The following is a 23,244-nucleotide window of genomic DNA, read 5'->3' as shown; positions in this document are numbered from 1 at the left end:
GGCTGGAGGACAAACGAATGGAACAGAAGATGAGACAAGAAGATTTGAATACCGGTAGACGGACACCCACCCCAAGGACATGCAATGCGGACCAGGTCGTGCTTGGGTTGACAGCAGTGGACCAGTGGTTGACGAGGGTTCGTTCATTTGCGGTTGTGACTTGTGAGAGCAGATTACTAAGTTAATGGCTTGCTCGGAGTAGTGACTTGGTCGAGCCGACCTTGGAGTGGGTAACTACCTAAGTACCTAGGTACTTACCTAGGTAAGTAGCGGAGGCGCAGGAACATGGTGCTTTCGCGTACTCCGTATAGCTCTGCAATTTTCAATGTGAAAAAGGAAAGCCGCAAAAATGCAGCAGTGATCTGTGAAAAGCCCGGCATCTTAGTTACGAGCCTCTACACATGCTTCAATCCAAACTGCGGACGGTGAGGAATCTAAGCATGGACGAGGCCTGGCCTCTTCTCAGTGTTCAGAGCCTGTACTGGCACCCACACACCGTTTTGGCCGCCCAACCTCACAGTCGGCAGCGCAGCTCGTGATAGACCCAAGTGGTTGGTTGTACGGAGTACCGTCGAGGTCCTTTACAGACTGTTACTATTGCACTATTGTCGAGCGTGCAAAAAATATGATGCCGTGCAGCATGCGAGAAGCAGTTACTTTGGCCGTCACGTGCCAATTCCTGTAGTCGCCCCGCCGCCCGCAAACGGATTATTGTGACAACTCTTTCCCTCGCCACTATAGACGCGTCGAAAATTTGCCTTTTACAAGCAGCAGTCAGTTGCGAATTTTGACGAAAGCAAGCGGCCGTATGTACCGAACGGCAACCCCTCTCTCCAGTCATTCATAGTAATGCCTCGTGACTCATGACTGCTCATTCGGGGCGAGATCATCACTCATCCCCCAAGGAGTCCTCCGAATACCTCTCTAGATATTGAGACTGCGCAGATTGCAGGTATGCTCACCTCTAATCATGTGTTTTACTTCTTCCTAGTTTTTCGCGTCTAGCAAATTGGCAAATCCATATGCGCAGACTCAAGTTTTGGACCTGAAATGAGATGAAACTTTTTGACCACCAGGTGAACGTGTTTTGCTTCAAGATTACCAACACTAATGAAACCATTGTACTCAGATAAAGCCGGCTCATAGACTTGTCATGTCCTCAAATGGACGGAATACAGTCGACAGATCCCTTTCTATGGGACGTTGGCCAGGTTGTAAATGAGCTGTGTCACCTCAGTCGTCCTTGCACCCGCAACCCTGAGATGTTGGCTGCAAAGCTCCTGGAGAATGAAGTTGATGGATATACACTTTTAACTTATGACCTCGTTGCATCCGCTAACTCACACGACTTGCGAAATGAACTTTTCCGGACCCTTAATGTCCAACTGGCTCGACATAAAAATGCGTTGGGAGAGGCTATCATGAAGCTGCGGGCGAGGAGCCCGGAATTTCGCCACTGGAAATTGGATAACTTGGAAAATGACGGCCACGAAGAACCCGACGTGCGTAGCCGTGGTCTGGACGGATTGTATTCTGCCCAGATGACTCCTCAGTCCGAACTTTTCCTCCCATGGACGGCCCCAAGGAACGAGCCTGACAAAGCTTCTTCTTCCACTTCTCTGCCACGCCAGACGGTGGATCAGGGATTCTCGTTACGCAAAGCCGGCCCGGACAAGCTCGGTACAGATAGCGACAGGATCCATGACACGGACGTCGGCGCTGCTCCTACGATGGAATCGATGTCGCGGCTCGGCGAGCTGTCGCCTGTCACTGACGCAAGCAGTCATGTTAAGCAATTGAAAAGAAAAAGAGTTGCTCCTGAGTTAATTCGAGAAGAGCCTGTTCATACGCTGGCAGCTCCGATCGCAACTGAGGCCGATTCAATTTCTCGAGGTTCATTGGACTCTTATCCCTGGGATACTGCTGATGCGTTTGCATATCTTGGACCCGGAGCCATTTCCAGTAGAGAGGTGAAATCGCATTCAAAGGGATTAACTCTCCAGATCCGAGGGGAGGGTGATGCGCTTTGCACACCAGCACCCACTCGATTCCCTCCTGGCAGACGGCTTGCTATCAATAGGATTATGAGACGTTTCTTGGTGGGAAATGGCAGGAAAATAGCTATGGCGGATGCTGGATTGACACCCGACTCTTTGAGACAGCCATCTACTGAAGATGATAAGATCCTCGACCTAGATGATATCCCAGATGAAGTCGACGAGGAAACCCAGAGAGAGATGGACGCTGAAAAAGCGGAACTAGATCAGATGACTGAAGACCTCGAGGGGAGGCATGGCTCGAAAAGGCTGTCACAAGATCGAGTGCGACAGCTTCTCGACCAATCTGTTTCCGAAATGGTGAAGGAGTGGACTGAGAAGAAAAGGCCAAAATATCAAAACAAAGCTAACGCATTGTGGGTTGATGCGTCAAGACGGGGCGCCAAGAGAGATCGCATTTTGAAGGCTAGGGAACAGGCCAAATTCTATGACGACAGAATCAAAAAGTTGGAGAGAGGCATTCTGAAACAAACTTGGGAAAATGAGAGGCAGGTTCGATTTCAGGCACGCTTGCTGGAGCAAAATATCGAAGACAAAATTTACCAGTGTTGGCTAGCAGACACTCTGGAGTCTCGGTTCCCACCGCCCAAGTCAAGTTTGATGCCTCAGCGTCCTGTTACGCATCCAAAACCAAGGGAGTTAGATCTATCAGACGGAGAAATCTTGACTAGTTCAGATGAGGAAGCATTCATCGTTTACGATGACGAACCTATTACACCAATCACACCGGTCAAGGCGGCTCGGCATGCCATTCCCAGCAGACTCATTCGAACACCAAGTCCAATTCTGATCGATTCTCCGGATTATATTGATCTTACTCTCATCCCATCTTCGCGAGCCTCGTCTCCCGTTCAGCTGCCGACGACCGATGTTGCCCTGGCGGATTTGGACACTCCTACGAAAGTGAGCCCTGACTGTACTCCAGAAGTCAAAAAAGAGCCTGGCGCGGACGAGTCAGTCCAGCAGCCACCAGCCTCGTCATGGGCTGAAAAATACAAGAATATCAAAAATATCGTCAGCTTTCCTACCAGCCACTGGACCAAGGAGAAAGATCGGTTCGCCCTAGCAATCACTCTGCTGTGGAAATTGGGGCACTTGCGAAGATCTGCGATTTTTGAACACGTTCGAGCCTGTGAGGCGCATGAGTCATTCAAAGTTACAATTCTGAGGCATATATCTCATCCTCTCAAAGACCTGGATCGCCTGCGTATCGCAAGCCCGGAATCTTTGGCATTCGATGTCTCCAGGACGTTTCTGTGCTTTCTCAAAACAAAAAACCTCAAAGAGACTCGATTAGCAGATCTTAAGTCCTCGCAAATCGCAAAACTCAAGGCAAAGGAGAACCACAGCTCCTGGAAGATTTTTCATGCATTTGTTAGAGAAATGGCACCACTCTTCCCTCAAGACAACCAAATATATAGAGAGGAAGCATTTGATGATGACGAGGTCCTTGGTGATGATGCCGGAGAGGACGAGGCGTCTTTGCTTGAGCAATCGAGCAAGTCCAAAATTCCCCGAAAAGCTGCCCCCAAGGAAATTGTGCGCAACAAAGAGGCTGTGGATCTCAGAGAGCGCGAAATCCATCGACAAGAGGAGCAGGAAGCCCGAAGACTTCGACTTCGCGCAAATTTGGGAGCCAATGGCCAGCTTTCCTCCGACAAATCCCGATTGATCATAAACGAGAGTAAGCAAGACGACCAGTCATTCATTTATATTAATGACCACATTGGGATGAGAATCAAAGATCATCAAATAGACGGCGTTCGATTTCTATGGAATCAAATCATGCAGGATCCTGAACTTCGCCAAGGATGCCTCTTGTCACACAGTATGGGCCTCGGAAAGACAATGCAAGTCATAACTCTACTCGTGGCGATTCAAGAATCGAGCAAGTCCTCCGATCAGACTATAGTCTCGCAAATTCCGAAAGATCTTCGTCAGTCAAAGACTCTGGTTGCATGCCCATCCGGACTGGTAAATAACTGGATGGACGAGATTTTGATTTGGGACCAAGATCGAATTTTGGGGGAACTTTATGTGGTTGATTCGGGGTACACTATCGAAGAACGCGTTGGTGCCGTACGAAAGTGGTCCCAGACTGGCGGTGTTTTCGTCATCGGATATCCAATGTTGCGACAAATGGCTGGGTTGGACGAAGAAGGATCTCTTCAGTCCATGTTTGACGAGCCAAACATTGTCGTTGCTGATGAAGCTCACATGCTGAAGAATCCTACCTCGAAGCTTCACTTGGTTTGCTCTCGCTTTCAGGCAAGCAGTCGAATCGCCATGACCGGGTCACCATTGGCCAACAATATTGAAGAATATTACTTCATGATCAACTGGGTAGCGCCAAATTTCCTCGGTCCCGTGTCAGAGTTCCGTGAAATCTATTCGATTCCTATCCAACATGGCGTGGAGCCAGGAAGTTCGGGCGTCGATAAACGTAAAGCACTGAAAAAGCTTGCGGCCCTGAAACAGATTGTGGCTCCAAAAGTTCATCGTGCCACAATGATGACCTGCATGAAAAAGGACTTGCCACAGAAGCAGGAGTTTGTTATCTGCGTCAAGCCCAAGCCTTTGCAGGTTAAGCTCTATAATCTCTTTGCACAAGTCATCCGTGGGGAGTCAGCAGATGATGTACAGGGCGAGATAGAGTCTCAAGGCGCAATTTTCCGTCTCATTAATGACCTTGGATTGCTCTGCAATCACCCTTATGCATTGTATCAAAAAGCGATCGAGAGCCAGAATCCACCCAAGACGAAAGAGAAGACAAAGGGAAGCCTTCCTCCCAGCATCACACCTGCCGTGTTAGCAGAGTTTCGCGGAGTTGAGGCCAGCTGCCCATCCTTATCCACAAAAGTTGAGCTTCTCACACGAATATTAGATGATGCCCAAAGGTCGAAGGACAAAGTGCTGGTGTTCAGTCATTCGATACCCACATTGGACTACTTGTCTAAGCTATTTCAGGGTCAGAACCGTCGCTTTAGCCGCCTGGATGGCAAGACTCTTATATCGAAACGCCAGGATGAGATCAAAAAGTTCAACTCGGACCAAACAGAGTTCTATCTCATCTCCACAAGAGCTGGCGGTGTTGGTCTCAACATCCATGGCGCTAATAAAGTGGTGATCTTTGATTTTAGATGGAATCCAGTGCACGAGCAACAAGCTATCGGGCGCTCGTATCGAATTGGCCAAACCAAGCCCGTCAGCGTATATCATTTTGTCGCCGCAGGAACGTTTGAACAAGACCTTCATGGGAGGGCGATTTTCAAGACACAGCTGGCGACTCGTGTTGTTGACAAGAAGAACCCAGTCAGCTGGGGGAATAGAGCTGTTGATCTCACGCATAACGTCAGAGAAATCAGGAAAGAGAACTTGACACAGTTTCAAGGGAAAGACTCTATTCTTGACAAATTAATTTCGTATGGTACCGACAACGATGTTATTCGCAAAATTATGTCCACCGAGACTTTTGAGGAGGAGGACGTTAAGGCTCCGTTGTCGGCGGAGGAGCAAATGGAGGCTAACGACATGGCTGCATTGAACGCACTTCGAATGACAAATCCCGAAGAATATAGGAGAAGGCAGCAAGAGATAGAAGACAGGCAAATTCGACAGCTGGCCTCACATTTGGTCCAGGGTTCATCATTCACGAAGGACAGTGAGATGGCTCCTGAGGTCAGGCGTACTCTGCAAAGCGCTACTGACATTTCGCCGAGCTTAGTCTTACGCAACCAAAGTCAGACCGAACCTCAAGTGTTACCATCAGCATCACCGGGGCAGATAATGGAAAGCGCAGTGCTGCCCTCGTCTACTCATGCTTCTGGGGTATGTTTACAACAATCTGTTGAGCCATTCAATTCACTAACGTTGTCTGTAGGGAAGCACGTCAACGCCGGCCCTTGTCCCCATGCCTGGGGCTTATACCTACTTTGGAAAGGATACAACTGAAATCCCGCAAGAAAACGCACAGCAAGAAGTAGGACAGAGCACTTCCGTGTCTGGATCACCAAACTCGACCGCAAAACACGCTGTGAACCCCTTCACTTCTCAGATCAGGAATCCCGGGAAGGCCGAGCTTAAGCAGAAGTTGTGCAAGAAGCTGGAGACCTTACCTCGTGGATCTCTTCCCCGTTCGGACACGGCACAATTAAAAGTTGTAGAAAAATTAATCGACTCGATAGATACAATTCGCAGGGACCACAAGTTTGGGTTTCTGCCAGATAATCAGCATTGGCGAGCGCTTGGCAATTTTGCTGAACAGGACAAATTTGTTTTTGCCGTCATGTCTGGGCAACTCGAGGCGTCGTATCTGGCGCTAACTGATGCCCGGGAATTAGAGAAGTATATCAGCACGTTGGATAGCCCATCATCAGGAACGTGTACGGGCCAGGGTCAGGTTGAGCCTTAGAAGCATGCGGCACAGGAGTTCAATCCCTGATTTAAAAGGATCGCATGGAATGAATAGGCAAGTTACGACCGGAAAGTCGAAAGGGAGGGAAAGGAGTTATTCATTGTGTATTCTGGAGGCGTCTAGATGGCAATTTGCATTTGCTTGCGATACCCCGCAAGGCCAAAGAGCACACATGAGAATTGTTACTTTTTTAATTATTTACCATAAGCAGAGTCATGAGTCACACCCGAGCACATGGCAGTGGCCTTTTATGGTGACAGGTTGATGGACGAAACTCGGACAAGAGGGGCAGATTCCATCTGAGCCGGGATTCGGAGGACGAGGTCGAACATCGCGGAGAAGCGCCGTGGTAGGGCGTGGCCAATGGGAGCTGAGATTTTTGACAGAAAAATTCCTCACTAGTACTAGCGCAGGCCGGAGCAGGCGAGAATTGCGCCAGTCAAGCGACTCGGAATGGCCAGAGCCGTGGCCCATAGCCAGGGGTGGAGTGGCATCCCGGCTTACGGATGGGCACCAGAGGGAAAACCAGCGGACAGTCGGCGAGATCCCCGCGTCTCGCCAGCCAGCCGTCGACCCCGTGACAAAAACGCTTTGCCTCACACACAGCAACAACCCCGAAAACTTCTCTTCCAACATCACCTCACCATCCTGACTATCCTGGCTGCCGCGCATTGGCTATCCACACGGTTTGGCACAGCTTCGCAATTGACGTAGACGTCCTCGACGGTGCTAACTGGTGCCGTCTTCAGAGCCGTTTTGCCCGCCTTGCGTTGGACCCCGACACTCCGAGATCATCGGGAAGACCACTGCTGCTGTCCAGGAACAACTGTCCAAAGACTCAATACAATCACAGAAGCATAAACATCATCTTCCACGCCATGGATAGCATTCTTCGCCAGTCCAAAGCCATGTGCCCTTTCCTCAAGGCCGCCTCGCCTGCCACTCTTCGCGCCTTGTCTACCTCGGCTCGTCCCAGGCCTTCTCCATGCGGCGGCACCATGTCCAAGCTTCAGGTTTTTGCTCACCGCTGCCCCGTCATGGGAAAGGCCATGGCTGTTCAGTCTGCTAGAAACAGAGGTGCTGTCGCCACTGGACTTCGTGCCCTCGCTGGCCAGGCCAAGGCCGACAAGGCCCGCATCCATACCAGCCGCGCCCATGAGGCCCGGGCTGTCGACGCCCCGATCCTGGAGAAGCGTGAAAAAGGTACGCTCAAACTCTGACGCTGTGCTTCTCTTTCTCTTGGGTCCATCGCTTTCTCATTTGGTTGTAGTTGATTGTTGACCACAACTTACACAGGCTTGGCCCATGGCCATACCGGATCGGTTGGCAAGTTCAATTATGAAGAATTCTACACCTCCGAGCTGGATAAGAAGCACAAGGACAAGTCTTACAGGTACTTCAACAACATAAATCGTCTGGCAAAGGAGTTCCCACGTGCCCACATGGCCAACAAGGACGACCGGGTTACGGTTTGGTGCGCCAATGACTATCTTGGCATGGGCCGAAACCAACGAGTGTTGAACAAGATGAAGGAAACTTTGGATGAGTACGGTGCCGGTGCTGGCGGTACTCGAAACATCTCGGGCCATAACAGGCACGCTGTTGAACTAGAGAGCACCCTCGCCAAACTTCACGCCAAAGAAGCTGCCTTGGCCTTCAGCTCTTGCTACGTCGCAAACGATGCAACACTTGCGACCCTCGGGAGCAAGATGCCCGACTGTGTCATCTTGTCGGATAGTCTGAACCACGCGTCCATGATTCAGGGTATCCGTCATTCAGGCACCAAGAAGGTCGTCTTCAAACACAACGACGTTGCAGACCTCGAGGCTAAGCTTGCGTCCCTGCCTCTCCACGTGCCAAAAATCATCGCTTTCGAATCTGTGTATAGCATGTGCGGTTCTATTGGTCCAATTGAGAAAATTTGTGACCTGGCCGACAAGTACGGCGCCATCACATTTTTGGACGAGGTGCACGCCGTGGGCATGTATGGGCCTCACGGAGCCGGCGTGGCTGAACATCTCGATTGGGAGGCCCATGAGAGAGGATCGCCTCGAGGCACCATTATGGATCGCGTTGATATCATCACAGGCACTCTCGGCAAGGCTTACGGCTGCGTCGGAGGCTACATTGCCGGCAGCTCCAAGTTGGTTGACATGATCCGATCTCTGGCTCCAGGCTTCATCTTCACAACCTCGCTTCCGCCCGCCACCATGGCTGGCGCCAAGACGTCCATCGAGTACCAGATGGAGTACGCTGGCGATCGGAAGCTGCAGCAACTGCACACACGTGCTGTCAAGGAAGAGCTCAACAGTCGGGACATCCCAGTCATTCCAAACCCATCTCACATTATTCCCATTCTGGTGGGTAATGCCGAGTTGGCCAAGGCGGCATCTGATATGCTGCTCCGGGACTACCAAGTATACGTGCAGTCGATCAACTATCCCACGGTTCCCGTTGGACAGGAACGGCTCCGCATCACGCCCACGCCCGGCCATACCAAGGAATTCCGGGACGAGCTTGTCAGAGTCATTGATCAGGTCTGGACCCGTCTTGGAATCAAGCGTACCTCAGAATGGGCCGCAGCGGGTGGGTTTCTCGGAGTTGGTGAGCAGGGCAAGGTAGAGGAGCCTCTTTGGACAAACACGCAGCTGGGCGTTGAGCAGGCAGCAAAGGAGATCATGGCTACGGGCCGTGGCTTCAATGGTGCGGGCTTCACCGAGACACTGCTTGAGCGAGAGATGAGAGCTGCAGCGCGTACTCCTGGCGTCGCGGCTCACTGATCTAGGCCCAAGGAAACCAATTGCCACTGCATATTCAATGCTGGAGGATTCGTATGCATTGTCATGCGTGGTCTCGCTGGCACAGAACTTTGTTTTGGGCATCGTGGTTCGCTACACGATTGGATATCGCGAAGCTGCCCACTTTCACATGCTCACTGTTTCCATTCTCTTGCAAGAAATGTTGAAGTCGATTTATTTCCTGCATGCGCGATCCACGAGGATGCTCGATGGAGCAGTCCACAGGCTAGGCAAACCAATTGAATCGTGGGCTGCATAAGCCACCCCTAACTAGTCTACCAAGTGCCGCATGCATCTCATCTGTTCGACGAGACCAAGCTTTTTCCAACGTCGTGACTCTGACTCTGTAGTGTGGGCCAATATTGAACCCATGACCAGGAAGACCTAACCCGGAAACCCTTTCCCAAGCCACCAGGGGCTCTCGGGGGGGGGGAAAGCGTACGTCGTCACGCCGCAAGATGGGGAAGAGACGGGGAAGCAAGCAGGGCTAGATCTGTGGGGGATGGTTTCATACGTATTAATTACTACGTACTAGACTTTATTGCTAGTGCGTGGCATGTGAAAAATGGATGGGATGGGGAAAAGGTGACCAGATTAAGCAGGTACTTGAGTGAGTAGGCACTCCGTAGAAGGCAACTTGGAATGTATTGAGTCGGTGTCGAAGCACGGTACTCGGTACGGAGTAGAGGGACTGACTGACGGACGTCGTGGTTTCAGCGGCAAATGGTCGTCGACAGGCACAGACAGACAGAGTCGTCGATGGCGTGGATGCCCTCGCAAAAGGGGGCTCATAGGCTGATCAGGACGTCTTGGGCCAAGGACATCGAGCCATGGCCCATTGGCGCAGCCATCAGCCCCGGTAGAGAAAGGCAATGACGGCGAGGATAGTGCCATTTTCGGGGCGGAATAATGCTTCGGGCGGACAAGGAGCCAATGAGGGGCGCGGAAGAGTCAGGCCAGGGACCAGCACGGGGCACCTGGCGCCTTCCGAGGAACGTGAACGTTGGAGCGATGGAACGGACCTGCGGGGCAATCATGGCGCTCCGTGCCCGCTCCTCCCCCAGCCAGTCGCATTGACTACCGCGGACGGCTCGTGCGCTGCTACTCGACTCTGCGACTGCGACTCTGCGACGGGTCGACGACCACATCGCACGTCGTTGGGACCCCAGGACTCGAGTCTCGTGGTGGCCAGCCATCCACCCCACCCATCGATGCAATGGACGCTGCATCATCAGATGCGTGGGACCAGCGAGGGACTCGAGCTCGTCCGAGTGCGTGACATTGACAGTCTGTTTTTGTGTCGGTGGCTGAGTCCGGCTCTACTGCGTGGGACCAAGTCCCGAGAAATGCCCTCAGGTCAGACTGCTCAAGTGGTCCGCCGACGCCTTGGACGTCAAACACAAACTAACGAGACTGCCCAGGTGCATGTGCTTTTTGATGATGCGGGGGACGTGTCTGGGAGTTATTACCCCTTTGGCTTCCTCCCCATACGCTTCCCCGGCTTTCTCGGTCCCTTTGGAAACCTTGAATTTGCGTAGTCGAGTCTTTTCCGAGCCCCTCATGATGCAGCGGTGACGGCCAGCTTCAAGATAACATCAGCACTCAACATCGTCAGCCCGGCCTAGCTGTTCCTGACCCGAACTGACACGTCGTCATCACATCACTAGCCTCGCCCAAAAAAAGGTCAACATGCAAGCAACACAAAAGGGGCCAAAGGCTTGCACCACGTGTGCCAAAGCAAAGGCCAGATGCATTCCCAGAGTCGATGGTGGGGAGAAATGCGAGAGGTAAGCAACATTGCGCTTGCTGGTTTCCAACTTGATTTCTGTTCTTCACTTATCCTCTGCCTGGATTCGCGTGGGGTTTGAGATAAAGCCTGCCGGAGTAAGAGAGCAGTGGTTCTTTCTCTTGTTCGCGCACATGGAACCGTCCGTCTTTGTCTAACGCGGTCCTTGCATCAAAACAGATGCTATAGGCTCAAGAAGGATTGCTTTTCGCGGCCGCCTGCCCCGCCGCGGGTCAAGAAGCGACCCAAGAGGTCGAGGGTCGCTGAGCTCGAAAAAAGGCTCAATGAGCTGTCATCCCAGTTCGAGGGCGCGCAGTCGGGCTCTGGCCAGAGTGTCTCGGCTGCGTCGCCGCCACAGCAGTTCACCAAGGCTTCCGAAAAGGCCGACATGTACTCGTTTGAGCACCTGTTTCCGTCTCCTACCCCTACCGGCGATGATGGCCACGAGGCAACGGCATGGAGCCCCGAGGTCATGAAGGAGTTTGATTCCCCTTGGCCCCTGCCCACCGAGAGCGAGATGCTTCTCATGGTCTACCGCGAAATGTTTGCTGAATATTTCCCATTTGTTCTCATCCCGCGAGAGCTGTCGTCCGCCGATCTTCGACTCCAGCGTCCGTTCTTGTGGAAGGCTGTCATGGTGAGCGCTACTATTTTCGATGCTACCAGACAGGTGAAGCTTGGGGAGGCTCTTTTAGCGGATATCGGCAAGGCTTCTCTTGTCGATGGAACAAGAAGTCTCGATATGCTCCAAGCCGTGGAGCTGTTGACTGGATGGTACGTGCTGCATCGTCATCGCCATCGTGGCGCACCGAGGTTTCTGACTCCGGCCAACATTTCATTGTTAACTTGATTTTTTCAGGTGGTATTTCGCTTTGAGGAGCTCTCAAGTTACAAACTTGCTCTTCTTGGCTAGATCCATGTGTGTCAACTTAAGTGCCATGTCATACGGCTCACAGGGTGAAGATGCCAAGTATGGTCCTTTGGACCACCTGAGGGCGTACGCTGGTGCCTACTACCTCAACACCATGTAAGTTGTCTTGACGACGCGATATCCCTTTTTCCTTTTCGCTGAGGGCTAATTTTTCCGGGCTTCAACCTTGATAGCATCTTGACCACGAATAAGAAAACCGATGTGCTCATGAGCACTACACAACTCGATCTCTGCTGCAAAGTCATCGAGACCTCAATGGAGTGCACCTCCGATGAGTATCTCATCAAATTAGTCAAGATCCAGCAACTCGCGCAGACCATTACAATCACAATGTCTGCTGACAGCATGACTCCCATGTCGTTGCCCCTCGTCATGGTTGTGCAGTCATTCCAGGACCAGTTGGACACCTTTAAAGCCTCTCTTCCTCCACGCCTCGCACAAAATCGTGAGTTTGAAGCTGTCTTGTCTATGTGTTGTATTCCAGTCCAGCTGACCGAGTCTCTAGCGACCCTCCTTTGTCACATCTCCGTCGCCGAAATTCTTCTCAAAGATATCGCCATCTCTGACGAGCGTTGTAGCCCTGACAACATGCAGGTTTCCGACCGCCTTCAGCTTCTTTGGTCTTGCGTCAAGTCTCTCAGCAACTTCTTCGAAGTTCGGTTTGCTGAGCCCGAGGTTGAGAAGCCGCGTTTTCTATGTATCATTGCCTCCGACCTGGCTTACACACTCATTACGGGCATTAAACTTTTGACACTGCAATTGCTTGGCTGGGATGTGGCGAGCGTCACCAAGGAACTGAACATGGTGGTTATTTTTGGCAAGCAAATCGACCATCTAATGGAGGTGATTGCCAAGCGAAGAAGCGGTCTCTTGTCTCCAGACCGCTGCGGAATCGAAGACCCCCTGGAACGACTTGTACGATTGATGAGGACGGCGCAAGAGCTCGTGCACATGCACATCAACGGCGGGTCGCCGCTTCAGATGTTTGACGACATGGGCACCGTTGCATGGCGAGACATAATGAACGAGGCGCCTTGGGGCGTGGACGACAGTCAGGAACTCATTGACTTGGCTTCGTGAGACGGGCTGGATTCGCTTCGGAACACAAAAAGAGAAGAGAACACAGGAAGGCGCACACCACAGTTCACGTGTGAGCTCTGATTATGAAAACACGCGTTGTCAAACAGCGCTGTCGCCACGGGTCTATTGGGACCCGCCACACGGCTATGACTGACATCAAGAAATGTGAGAAGGCGACAGCGGGGTGGAGTTCAAAACGGAACGGAGGCATTAACAGGACTACTGGCTCTGCATAGCGTATGATGATATATCCTTTTGGTTTTGATTTGGGATTTTGGTTGGGGATTTTTTTCTCGGTTTAGCGGGCTCGAGCACCGGCGGCTTTGCGTCAAGAGAATGGACAGTCGTTTCTGCAGACCCGTCGTTGTACTTTAGTCTGACAATGTAAGATTGTGGAACGGTGACCATTTCACGGTCTTGAATAATAATATTATAAACTGATATCTTTTCTGGCGAGGAACCCGCAGTCTCCATTATGCAACCTCATGCGATTGATGCTGGGGGATGGAACTGATATGCATGCTTCACTCGTCCTCGTCCACGACATCGACAGCCGCAACCTTGGCCAGCGCAAGCCAGTTCAAATCGCCCTCTGCTGTGGCCTTTCGAATCGCAAACAGCTCGTCCAAGAAAGCCGGCACAAACGAGCCCGGCCCCCTGACGTGGTCTCTCTGGGCAGCCATCTCCGCGGCGACGCCAAAGACGACGGCTCCCGCAACAGCCGCCACCAGCATGTCTTCCTCGTGCGCGGCCGCCATGGCACTCACCGTCGTGCCGAGTGTGCACCCTGTGCCGGTAACCATGCCCAGGTACTCGTGGCCGTTGTCGATGCGCAGCGTCCGCCTCCCGTCGCTGACCAGGTCGGTTGGGCCAGTGATGAGGACAACGCTCCGCCGTTGACGGGCGAGCGAGCGGGCGAGCCGGGCGCTCTGCGGAATGGTCAGCGACGACGACGAGTCGACGCCGCGCTGGGTTACGCTGGCGCCGTGCACCGTCTGGATCTCAGCTTGGTTGCCTTTTATCACAGCGAATGTGCCCGATGCCAGGAGCCTTCGCACGGCGTCGCGGCGAACGGAGGTCGCCCCGGCGCTGGTAGAAGGCATGCAAACATGTTAGAGGTTGCACGTTTCCGCACGTTTCCAGACGAGAGGGGATTCGGGAGCATGCTGCGTACGTACCCAACCGGGTCGAGGACCACGGGCCGTTTGGCCTCATTGTACGCCTTGACAGCTTGGACGTGGCTCTCGAGGCCGTCTGGCGTCACGGTGCCCATGTTGACGACGAGCGCGCCGCCGAGCCTGGCCAGGCCGGCGGCTTCTTGGGCGTAGTTGGACATGATGGGGCTGGCGCCCACGCAGAGGGCTACGTTTGCCGCAAAGTTTTGCACCACCTACATGTGATGGACACCATGTTAGGTGGTTTCCCCATCAGAAGAGAGAAAAGCAGGGCCGTGGGGAAAATACCAGGTTCGTCATGTTGTGCGACAGAGGCTTCTTCCTCCCCACGGCCGCAACGACGCGGGGGATCTTGGCCGTGACGACCTTGGCCAGCAGGTCCCTCGACACGGCGGCCGGGTCATCTGCGGCCACGATGGCGCTCACGACGGCGATTCCGTGGAGGGCCTTGTGCGGCGAGGCAGAGCCTGCGAGGACGGCGGATGCGTTGGAGGCGTTGATGCCGCCGATGCAGACGGTGGGCGTGGACGAGTAGCCTGCGGCGTGGAGGGCGGCCAGGATGCCCGCGACGCCGGAGGGCCCAATGATGGACTTTGTGTCCTTCTTACTAGTATGCCGACGAGGCAGAAGGAGAAGAATCAGAATCGGAATCGGAATCAGACTCAGGGCGGCGAGTGGCGGACAAGAGCATTGGCCTACGTGGGTGTAGAGTAGACGGTTCCAAGACCGAGGTAGTCTGCGCCTGCTTGGCACGCCGTTATGGCTTCTTGCTCGGAGCTGGCTGTCACACCGATGATTTTGTTCGGTCCCAGGAGTTTCCTTGCTTGGTGGAATTCTTTTTTTGATTTTTTGCCCCGCCTCGTAGGAGAGTTGTTAGCCCGCGCGTGCTATCCATGAATGTCTTGTGCGTGTGCTGCTCACCCATATCATCCTGTCCGATGTGCACGCCCTCGCAGCCAATTTCAAGCGCCACATCGACCCGGTCGTTGATCAGGAGCGGAACTCGATGGCGCTGGGCGAGCTGGTGCAGCTTTTTGGCGGTGGCGACGACGTCCTCTCTGGCGCTGTGCTTGTTGCGATACTGGACCATGGTCACGCCGCCTCGGAGCGAGGCCTCGACCACGCTGACGAGGTCCTTGTCTCCTAGGATGGCGGGCGTTGAATCGGTGACGAGGTAGACGGAGTAGTCTGCTTCCATTTTCGACGGACTGGACGAGAGGGTTGTTTGTAAATTGTCGAGATTGACGAGCGTGGCGGTCGTTGATGTAGAAGGAGCGGGTGGCTTCGTTGCCCGAATGGGTAGGAGATTTGTGGGCCGTCGTGGCGGGCCGTGGCCTGCATCATTGTTCGAACTTCGATTGCAACTTGGCAGCGACAACGTCCATGGCTTCTTTGTTTTCAAGGTTGAAAATCCGCCCCTTTTAAACGTCACTCTCAGTCGCCGAGTCCCGATCCGGGGCAAACAAGCAGCATGTCGGCCACGTCCCCAGTTTCGTCCGACTGTTGTCCTCGCCACGGTGCTTGTTGAGCCATTCACTTCACGGGCCACACACATTGTCCAAATCGCTGCGTCACAATCAACGTCGAGAACAGAGAGGGCACGGTCAAGCTACAGAAAAGTGAGGACGACTGTGGCTTCGCTCTAGATTCATTCTACTGGTTCGATGACTCGATACTACTCGTCGTCTAGCTCAATCCCCGTCCCCAGAGCATCTCGTACTGAGCATCTTTCATTCGTTCGTCATTCTCGTGAGCGGACTCAGGAGCCGTCTGTAGGCTCGTGCTAGGCTGCTGTTGAGCCCTTGTCTTGCGTGTATGCGAATGTAAAGACTGTGGCAATATTTGGTCAAATCTTGATTTCCGGGCAACAAACAGCCCTGCCGGGAGGAACACATCCATCACAACGGCTCAACAGGCAGGGAGATCTGACTTGGCTGGGACGCCGCGATGCTCTCCGCCTCGGTACTCAACCTCAGCCACATCTGGCTCCGCTGTTGGGTCGCATTCGCAAGGGAGCGCTTTGCCTCGTCCCTCAGCTGGCGGAGGACCTTGAATCCGCCCCTGATGTTGTCCGTCTCGTACCCCTTGGCTCTGAGCACACTGTTTGCCACGCGGGAGCTGTCGCCGTCGTAGCACAGGAGCAGGACACGCTTGCCTTGGAGGAGGGACTGGAGGTCTTGGTGGGGGAGTTTGAAGGTCTCTTCAAGCCTAGTCCATAGCCCTTTGAGGATCCTGGGATCGGAGAAGGGACTGCCTTGGTCTGCCTGGACGAACGGCACGTTGGTGGATCCGGGGACGTGGAAGGCCTCAAAGTCTGCAGCTTGGCGAAGATCAATAATCGTGGTGTCGGATTTGGGTCTCGCGGTGCTGTTTTCTAAAAGCACGTCGCCGCTCATTGTCTTGCTGACGCCATAGAAGGCACCGATTGCGTCGGCGGCGTCTCTCTCCCAGGCTTCGTCGTATCTGTGGACGTCGACGCCGAGGAGCTCCTGCGTCACAGCATTCAGCGTGAACACGAGTAATGCCTGTTCCCTGTTCAAGAACGTACCTCATTTTTGATGGACGGGAAGAATGACTCGCCCAGTTTGTCAAAGTACTCATTTACGTACTGGTATGGCAAGTCGCAGCACAAGAAGGCGCAGTGAATCTCGCCGTCCGACCCGGCCAGCTGAGACAGATTATCTTCTGCCTTGCGCTTCTCGATGAACTGGAAGAGGCCCTTGAGGTTGAACCCTGAAGAGGGTCCGCAGACAAGGCCCTCTCTAATCATGTCCAAGGACAGAGAGTATGAGTCGTGCGACCCGACTTCCTCGACATGGTCAACGGCAGCTTTCCACGGGAACTCGACGGGTGCTAGGAGGGCGTATGAACGAGGTCCCGGGACACGGTCACCAGGTGCGGTGCAGACGCTGTTTTTGATGTCGTTTCTGTTAGCCGTCGTAACCGAGCGCAGAGCGACCCGGCTCTCGCACAGAACAATGACGTACCCGAGTCTGAAAACGCTGGGCTTTGCACTCCGAAAGTAGGTGCCCAGGCCGGTCATGGTACCTTGAATGGCAAAAGTAAGCAAGGGGCATTGGCATGTCTGCCATGGTGAACAGGACTCACCTGAAGTGCCCATGCCTGCACAGATGACGTTGATTTCTGGCAGTTGCCTCAAGATTTGAGGCCCAGTCCACTTTACGTGAGACTTCCAGTTCTACACGAGGTGCACATCAGCATCCACCATCAAGCATCAAGCATCAAAAGGGACTCTGTGGCGACACTGACATCGTCGTTTGCATATTGGTCGGGGTTGACCGTCGCAGAGTCAGATTCTTGAGCCAGTCTCCCAGCGGCTCGAATACCGCCTCTCTCATCGAGCGGTTCCGGTTGCGAGGGACCACCAAACAGGGTGCTAGAGCCGTCAGCACTGTGTTGTCGAGGTAGAAAAGAGGAATCCCAAGCATGACTTACATGTCAATCCCGAAGAGCTGCATCAGGCGAATCTTGGCCAGGCTCGTCTTGTTACTCAGAAAGGCCCGGACATCCGGCAGGCCATAAAAGGCCCGAGCAATCATGGACATGGAAAGCACCGTCGACCCGGAGCTGTACTCGACAATCGTCTTGGTCTTGCCCGGTACGATGCTGCTTTGAAGGAGATTCAGGGCTGCAAGGCGGCGGCGCGCGAGCAGTAGTCAGTCCAGCGCAACGCTTGACACTCATGTTTGATTGAGCTTGCATGTCTTGGTCGGGGGGCCGTTCCTACCTGGCATTGATTTGACGTTGTTCGCGGGATGCATCGACATCATCTTGGCGTAGATGCGAACGCCTTCCGAGCGGTAAGGGTTGAGACAATCTGGAATCTCAACAAGGGGCATCGGCGGCGACGACTCTGGATCGAAATACTGCCTCACCGAGTCCGGGCCCTTGTACACGTTCAAGAAGTTGTCGTTCCCCATGGCTGGCGACTATCGTCTGCGTCTGAGCTGTCTGTCGACGTCGGGTGGTATCGTCCCGTCTTTCTGGATCAGGTTTCCTGTCTGCCTTTGTTGGTGAGGAGCTAAAACACACATACGTTTGGTAAATGTCGATGTGGATATGGATGTGAATAGACACACGTACATATATACATGTATGTGTGTCCCTACGTACATATGCGTATCCTGTCGCAGCGCAGACTAACGCCCACCCTTATTATAGTGTCTTAGACTCTCAGCCTTGATATCAGTATCGAACAAACTGCCACCAAACAGAGCAGCACGCAGTCACGTATCCCCTGGCACTTGACGTGCTCGTGACTAACTACCGCCGGCCACAACAGACCCTGCGGCAGAACGAACAGGCGCAAACCCAGTCAAAACAACGCAAAACCCGCATCAGCCTCTGTAGCATTGTGGCTTCCTGCGCTCACCTGCCGGCTACGTCCAATGACACGAGGTTGCGAGTCGTCTGATCGTGATGGCTCAACCCGAATACTGGTCCTGGAGTTCACGTCGGCTAGGTTTCGTGCTGTCATGGTCTTCAGATTCCTGATTCCAAATTAGCGGGTCTCAGCGCAAAGTTTCCTCCGAAGTACTGCGCTTAGGCTTGGATACTATTAGACCGTGACAGGTCCTGCTCCGGGCTGATTAATTGAGTGTGGATTCGTTTCCCGCTTCCCGGTGGACAGATTGAGTTCCAACCGTGGGGATACCGTCCGACGGCGCTTCGCGAGGAGTCGAGGACCTTGTTGTCCTCCCGGACGACCTGTCACGGAGCTAGCAACAAAGAATTCGACTAGGACTGTACCCATGTCTGTCTATCAAGGTGCGGAAACGGTCAATCAGGTGTTTTGGGACTAGAGACGCAAGCCGTGTTTGTGTGAGAAGTAACCGACTCTAATTCTTTCGTCCTATCACAAGTTGTTAGCTAACTTCCGTATATACAACCCGACTTGAACAAGCCATGGAGTTCATTTTCTTTACTTCGACTCTCTTTGTCCCCCTTCCTGCTCTGTAGTCATTTTTCTGTCCTACCTTTTCCACGTCGAAAGCACACCCTGCTGGTTTAAAACCCCCTTCAGGCAACCAAGACACTTTAGAGTCGAGCCAGTGTATTATATCCAACCTGGCGCTGCTGGTGGAGACGAGGCGTTAAGCCTGGATCCTGACTCCGTCCCGGCGGGCTGATCTCCTCCCCTTTCAATGTTAACCCATTCTGGAACAGGCAAGCTGGAGTTCTCATATATGCTCAAAGTCCCTCAAGGTTGCGGCAGATACCGAACCCCTTTTCCAATCATCACTCCCGACAGGACGTGTTTTGCGATCCCGGTAACCGCGGTTGTTCACCCTACTATGGGATCGCAACCTCGTGTTGGCGGTGCAAAGGCCGCGCAAGGATTTTGACAAACGAACGGCGGCAACGGCCCAGCTCGACTGGATACACCCTGTCTTTTGGACAAGCTTCCGCTGCCGGGGCCAAGTTTTTCTATGTGTCTCCACTAATCCGACTTTCCTGGCCGGCCATGTCGTTAAGCTTGTTCCGGGCGCAACTTGTAGCCCGTAGGTCGTGGACATCAATGGTTCGTTCAACTGTTATAGTAACGGTTGCTGAACGGCAAGGCCTGACAAAGAAGGGACGCCGGATCATCCATTTGTCAGGAGTTGGTGTGTTTTACTGTCCAGCAACTTGGCAATTGCCCTAGAGTCTCGAGCCTAGAAAGATCTCGGCATCCTGGAACGTATCGTTATACATACAGCACATAGTACAACACGGATATATTTCTCCATAACATACCTAGGGGTAGAGGGTACGGAGCACCTGCTCAGTCGCCATCAAACCTTGTCGTTGATGACCAAGGGCCGGGGGGGTAGGGCCCATTGCCATTCGACCGGGACGCCCAATATTAGCATGCGGTTTCACGCGTGATCTTTTGTTGGCCATGCAGGTTCGCAGTATTCGTCATTTATTTTGCTGTCATCAATGCATTTTTCAACCTACTTGCAAAAGCCGATCGACTCATTCCTGGCCGTGCCAGAGTCGCATCCTGTCTCGACTCTTGCGACTAGTTCGTTGTCCCTCCCCAAAACTCGACTCTGGTCTCCAGGTTTGATTGAGGGCTACCGACCGAGCCCGTAGCACACCTCTTCTACTTTGGAATCAGAGCCGATCAAAGACAAGCAATGGGAAAAGAGTCGGTCCAGGCCCATGAGCCCGTCATGGTGGCGCAACCTGTGCCAGCAGACTCGTCCTCCAATGCGTCTGCATCGTCTGACAGCGAAGGCGAGGTCGCCAAGGTACACCAGTTCAACGAGCAGACAAACTATGTCCCCAAGAGAACAATCATCACGGTAAACCGCCCCGCCTCTTTTCTTCTCGGACGAAAGAAAACTTTGGAGTCTCTCGACTTGTTGCTGACAAGCGCCAGATCTTCCTTGCCTGTGCTAGCGTTGACCTTTTGGCTCTGATGGACCAAACCACCCTCGCGACAAGTTTGTACATCATAGGACGAGCTCTGGGGTCAACAGACCAAGTATCATGGATAGCCAGCGGTTACTTCATGCGAGTTGCTCCCTCCCCCTCGCCGTGTCGGAAATGTCTTTCTCGCTCTCGCTAATGCGACCAACAGAACGTCTACCGTGGGACAATTGCTATACGGCCGACTCTCCGACATTTGGTCCCGCAAGGCGGTGTTGCTGACCGGGCTCGCCATCTTCTTTGTCGGATCTCTGGCGTCGTCGCTTGCTCAGTCCGTACTGCAACTGACTGTCTTCCGCGCATTCACTGGCATTGGAGGCGGCGGCTTGATGACTGTCGCGCAGCTCATTGTCAGCGACGTCGTGCCCTTGCGAGAGAGGGGAAAGTACCAAGGGATCCTGGTAAGACGTGTCCGGTCCAAGTCCAGCACTTTCAATATCAGTATCAGTATTGCTCCCCGGCAAGCTGACCATATTTTTCTGTCCCAAGGGTGCTGTCGTGGCCATTGCAAACGGCATTGGGCCCATCGTCGGCGGCGCCCTTTCGTCAAAGTCGTCTGAATCATGGCGGTGGATTTTCCGGCTCAATCTTCCATTGACGGCATTCACGACGGGCTGTGTCATGTTTTTCATGCCCTTGAAGAAGGTTCAAGGCGATTGGAGGCTGTACGTTCTCTATTGCTCCATCGCGTGGCCTGCATCTTTTGTTTTTTGTTAACACATGTCCAGGAAACTAAAGGCGGTCGATTTCGGCGGCATCTTGCTCGCATTTTCCGGAATGACCATCTTTATCCTGGGCATGACTTGGGGAGGCCGTGAGTACTCGTGGAATTCTGCGCAAGTCATTGCGACCATGGTGGTTGGCGTGGTTGTCTCGGCTGGCTTCATCTTGTGGCAATGGAAAGGACCCAAATATCCTCTTGTGCCTCGTGAGTGTCTGACTTTGTAGCTGTCAATTCTTTACTCCCCTTCGGATTCCGAGCTGACGTCCCTCAGTCCGCATTTTCAAGTCCAAGATCGTCAATGGCGCGTGTCTGACAATGGCCATCAACGGATGGAACTTTGTCATGCAAGTGTACTATGTCCCGTCATTCTACCAGCTTGTCTACGGATACTCTGCCACAAAGTCGGGAGCTCTCCTTTTGCCCATCACCATCATTCAAACCCTCAGCAGTACTCTCTCCGGCTTGGTTGTACACTGGGTCGGCCGGTACCGGGAATGCATCTTATTCGGCTGGGTGTGCTGGGCCGTTGGTCTCGGTCTCATGTCGACTTTGGACGAGACCACTGGACTTGGCAAACAGATTGGGTACGCGACATTGATTGGTGTTGGTGTTGGCAACACATTGCAGCCGTGAGTCGATGCCGGGCGCCGCGAACTTGATGATAGTCTGGCCATCTGACGACTCGCACAGGGCATTGATTGCAACCCAGGCAGGCGTCGAGCGGCGCGACATGGCAATCGTCACCTCGTTCCGCAAGTCAGTGTCCCAAATTCCCGAGAAATCCGCCCCCAAGCCGGTCCATTGTTAACAGCGTGCCATAGCTTCGTCCGAAATCTCGGCTCAACCCTTGGACTTGCAGTCTCTGGAACAGTAGTGTGAGCTAGACATTCGCATCTAACCCTTCCTTCCCCTACCCCTTTGTATGCCGAAAAACATGCTGATTATCCGCAGCAACAACATTCTGGCTGGCGCATTCTCATCCCTCAGCCTGGATGCAAAGGCAGCCAGGTTGCTCCTCAGCAACCCGCAAGCGTATCTTGGAACAGTGTCTCCGGAGGAAGCAGGCCGTATCAGAGCTATTCTTTTCCCGGCATATCAGCGCGGCTTCCGTATCATTTTCATCATCGGCGCATCATTAGCCGCATTTGCATTTGTCCTGGCATTTTTGCTCATGCCGCAGGTGGAGTTGAGTAGACCAGACGACCAAAAATTAAAGGAGGAGGCGCAAAGGGCTCATGACGAAAAGAAAAGGAAAAGAGACGCTGCTTAGATTTCACAGTTTGTTGTTTGTCGAAGCCTCTTTCACTTTTTTTTGTTGGCCTTGTGCAAGGGAAAGAGGTCAAATGTATAGCCGCAATAATGCATGTACCAATTTAGACAAAAACCGACGGAGGGAGAAACTAGTACTTATAATAATAAGACGGAGGGGTAAATAAACGATGCTTGATTTTCCCCTCAGTTCTCTCGACGGGATTCCTAGGCAATCACTCCACTCATTCTGCTTATTAATATGGACGAATTGCTCCTTCCCCTTGACAGGCCTGTGTCATGCCAGGGATTTCCTAAGATGAAAAACAGGTTAAAAGGTACTTGATAACAGCACAGCCGCAGTTGGTATTGCCGCATAAAGATGGACGATTATCAAGTGGGCGTGTAGCGTATTCAAGAAAGCAATTTCAGATAATTTGCCAACTAAATACACAACTAAAATGAAAGAAATAGCTAAAAGCGCATGGTTGGAACTTGGTCGTAGTCGCTTCCCGAGGAAGACTTGGTCACACGCATCTTATTAGTTTTAGCCTGCCCCACATCCAACTTCATCTCGTGCTCCCTCCAAATTG

General features: G+C 53.0%; 6 protein-coding genes across 6 annotated transcripts; 4 read left to right on the top strand and 2 right to left on the bottom strand.

Moving 5' to 3' along the window:
* Positions 1-1,163: 1,163 nt before the first annotated feature.
* Positions 1,164-6,468, top strand: MAM_02362 (SNF2 family helicase/ATPase; the record flags this gene model as incomplete). Its single annotated transcript, XM_040821161.1, has 2 exons — positions 1,164-5,885; positions 5,938-6,468. 2 exons carry the CDS (start codon positions 1,164-1,166, stop codon positions 6,466-6,468), a joined length of 5,253 nt encoding a protein of 1,750 aa, XP_040680575.1.
* An 881-nt stretch (positions 6,469-7,349) lies between these two features.
* MAM_02361 (5-aminolevulinate synthase) lies at positions 7,350-9,251 on the top strand (the record flags this gene model as incomplete). The annotated part of the gene is made up of 2 exons (XM_040821160.1): positions 7,350-7,674; positions 7,768-9,251. 2 exons carry the CDS (start codon positions 7,350-7,352, stop codon positions 9,249-9,251), a joined length of 1,809 nt encoding a protein of 602 aa, XP_040680574.1.
* Positions 9,252-10,958: 1,707 nt separating this feature from the next.
* Positions 10,959-13,066, top strand: MAM_02360 (uncharacterized protein; the record flags this gene model as incomplete). The annotated part of the gene is made up of 5 exons (XM_040821159.1): positions 10,959-11,056; positions 11,245-11,829; positions 11,915-12,082; positions 12,160-12,431; positions 12,492-13,066. The coding sequence occupies 5 exons, from the start codon at positions 10,959-10,961 to the stop codon at positions 13,064-13,066; spliced, it is 1,698 nt and encodes a 565-aa protein (XP_040680573.1).
* Positions 13,067-13,590: 524 nt separating this feature from the next.
* MAM_02359 (Hydroxyethylthiazole kinase) lies at positions 13,591-15,439 on the bottom strand (the record flags this gene model as incomplete). Its single annotated transcript, XM_040821158.1, has 4 exons — positions 13,591-14,155; positions 14,245-14,456; positions 14,530-14,936; positions 15,163-15,439. The coding sequence occupies 4 exons, from the start codon at positions 15,437-15,439 to the stop codon at positions 13,591-13,593; spliced, it is 1,461 nt and encodes a 486-aa protein (XP_040680572.1).
* A 700-nt stretch (positions 15,440-16,139) lies between these two features.
* On the bottom strand, positions 16,140-18,182 carry MAM_02358 (cysteine synthase K/M:Cysteine synthase B; the record flags this gene model as incomplete). Its single annotated transcript, XM_040821157.1, has 7 exons — positions 16,140-16,730; positions 16,790-17,150; positions 17,229-17,289; positions 17,350-17,440; positions 17,512-17,638; positions 17,698-17,890; positions 17,990-18,182. 7 exons carry the CDS (start codon positions 18,180-18,182, stop codon positions 16,140-16,142), a joined length of 1,617 nt encoding a protein of 538 aa, XP_040680571.1.
* A 2,238-nt stretch (positions 18,183-20,420) lies between these two features.
* MAM_02357 (Major facilitator superfamily domain, general substrate transporter) lies at positions 20,421-22,673 on the top strand (the record flags this gene model as incomplete). Its single annotated transcript, XM_040821156.1, has 8 exons — positions 20,421-20,552; positions 20,630-20,697; positions 20,831-21,080; positions 21,169-21,344; positions 21,408-21,607; positions 21,675-22,032; positions 22,094-22,159; positions 22,355-22,673. The coding sequence occupies 8 exons, from the start codon at positions 20,421-20,423 to the stop codon at positions 22,671-22,673; spliced, it is 1,569 nt and encodes a 522-aa protein (XP_040680570.1).
* Between the last annotated feature and the right edge of the window lie 571 nt (positions 22,674-23,244).

Source organism: Metarhizium album, assembly GCF_000804445.1.
Source record: "Metarhizium album ARSEF 1941 chromosome Unknown scaffold_4, whole genome shotgun sequence".
NCBI lineage: Eukaryota > Fungi > Ascomycota > Sordariomycetes > Hypocreales > Clavicipitaceae > Metarhizium > Metarhizium album.
Note: the sequence above shows the minus strand (reverse complement) of the source record. Positions and strands in the feature narration are given on the sequence as shown.